This window comes from Nematolebias whitei, chromosome 2 (assembly GCF_014905685.2).
Source record: "Nematolebias whitei isolate Nwh7 chromosome 2, NemWhi1, whole genome shotgun sequence".
In the NCBI taxonomy this organism is placed as follows: domain Eukaryota; kingdom Metazoa; phylum Chordata; class Actinopteri; order Cyprinodontiformes; family Rivulidae; genus Nematolebias; species Nematolebias whitei.
The window spans coordinates 34,277,822-34,279,719 of NC_056499.1; the positions used below are offsets into that span (position 1 = coordinate 34,277,822).

A 1,898-nucleotide genomic window follows, 5' to 3' on the forward strand; every position below is an offset into this window, starting at 1 on the left:
AACATATTCTGCATGCTACTGCACATGTTGACATGTGATGCCATAATAAATGGGACAAAAGAACACATGAAACATGTGAACTTCTTTCTTTCGAAGCCAGGATGTGTAGAGACGAGGGATGGCAACATTTCAAAAGTGGAACAGTTTTGCTGCTCCAGCTGTTTCATGTCTCAGCATGGCACAAAGCAGTACATCCATAAATGTTATTTTATTTTTATGTAAGCTTAGAAAAGTTGTGTGAATGCTTATTAATTATTGTGAATAATGTGCCCTCTGCACTTCCTTCTGGTAACTTAAACTTGTTTCTGCTGTTTTAGCTACTTTTTTGTGCTAATTTCTGCTTCTTTAAGCCTAATTGGGAACAACTGTGCTCTCTGCATTTCCTTTTGCTAATTCAAGCTTGTTTCTGCTATTTTAGCTACTGTTCAGATGTCCTTTTTTTTTTTTCTGTTCTGCTTCTTTCAGCCTAACTGGACAAACTCAAGTTCAAGTTGTGTTTATTTGTCATATGCAAGTTTAACACAAGGTTAAAAGTACAATGAAAGTCTTAGGATGAGAAGAACCGATTTGATTCACTAAAAACAAAGAAAAAAACAAACAAGAAATACTAAAGCATGCAATAAGAGTACAAAAATAAAGTACCAAAAAGGGAACAACTATTTATAATATTTACAATGTCCTAAAGAGAAATAGTAAACAACAACAAGGTAGAATATAACGGTGCAAGCAGGATGAATTTAAATGAATAAGAATTTCAAGCTAGCTAAAATGCATACTATATATATATATATATATATATATATAAAATCCCGTTGATAGCACAGATCTTTTTTGCCAGGGAGGCCTGGGCCTGAAAGCAGCCTAACGTGTGTTTTTGATCTGTGGGAGAAAACCAGAGTACACCAAGAAAACCCATGCAAGCACAAGAAGAACATGCAAACTCCACACATTAAGACCCCAGATCCAACCGGGGATTGAACTGAGGACCTTCTTGCTGTGAGACAACAGTGCTAACCACTGAGCCATTGTGCTGACAGGTTATTGCACATAGTGGCATGGCGATTGAATTATGATGGTAAGGTAGATACTATCATACATGATACAGCCACATAGTGCAGCAGCAGTAAATAATAAACACGTTAGCTCTCACAAGCTAGTATTAGTCATTTTAGTTGTCACAGATGTGGCTTGGTGCAATGTTATTGCCAGTTGTTCAGTGTTATTTATGGAGAGTTTAGTAATCTGACTGGTTGTGGATAAACTTACTCTTTCTGCTTCCTTCTGTTAATTTAAGCTTCTTTCTGATTCTTTAGCTGCAATTCAGCTGTTTTGGGGAAAGTTCTGCTTATTTCAGATAATTTCCACTTCTTTGTGTTCATTTCTGCTTCTTTCAGTCTACTTGGGTGAAATGGTGCTCTCTCCACTGCCTTCTGCTAATTTAAGCTTCTTTCTGCTTTTTAAGCTAATTTTCAGCTATTTCTTGGTTAGTTCAGCTTTTCTTTAGCTAAATTCCTATTTTTTGTGCTCATTTCTGCTTATTTAAACCCAATCCAGCAAATTTGTGTTCTTTCTACTTTCTTCTGCTAACTTTGACTTATTCTTCCATTTCAGCTACATTTCAGCAAGTTTAATAAAGAAAAAACAAACTAATTTCAGCTGTTTTTCATCATGTTCTACAGCAATAAGTATTCACACTGCATTATCACAGGAAATGCAATTTCTCTAGTTGTTTTAGATTTTGTTTTTAGTGATCAAATGACCCAGAAAATATTCTGCTGAACCTTTTGAGTCTTTATTTATTGGGCTGGACTCAGTTCACGTTGCTTGTTAATGATTTTTCACTCTCGCTCTTTGTGTGTGTGTGTGTGTGTGTGTGTGTGTGTGTGTGTGTGTGTGTG

At 35.9% G+C, this 1,898-nt stretch overlaps 1 protein-coding gene across 1 annotated transcript in view; it reads left to right on the top strand.

Annotated features, from left to right (window-relative positions):
* Positions 1-1,069: 1,069 nt before the first annotated feature.
* Positions 1,070-1,898, top strand: part of rasl12 (RAS-like, family 12) — a 2,514-nt gene continuing 1,685 nt past the window's right edge. Inside the window, exon 1 of the mRNA XM_037694276.1 lies at positions 1,070-1,075. Within this exon, the coding sequence (XP_037550204.1) occupies positions 1,070-1,075 (6 nt within the window). The remainder of the gene's footprint in view (positions 1,076-1,898) is intronic.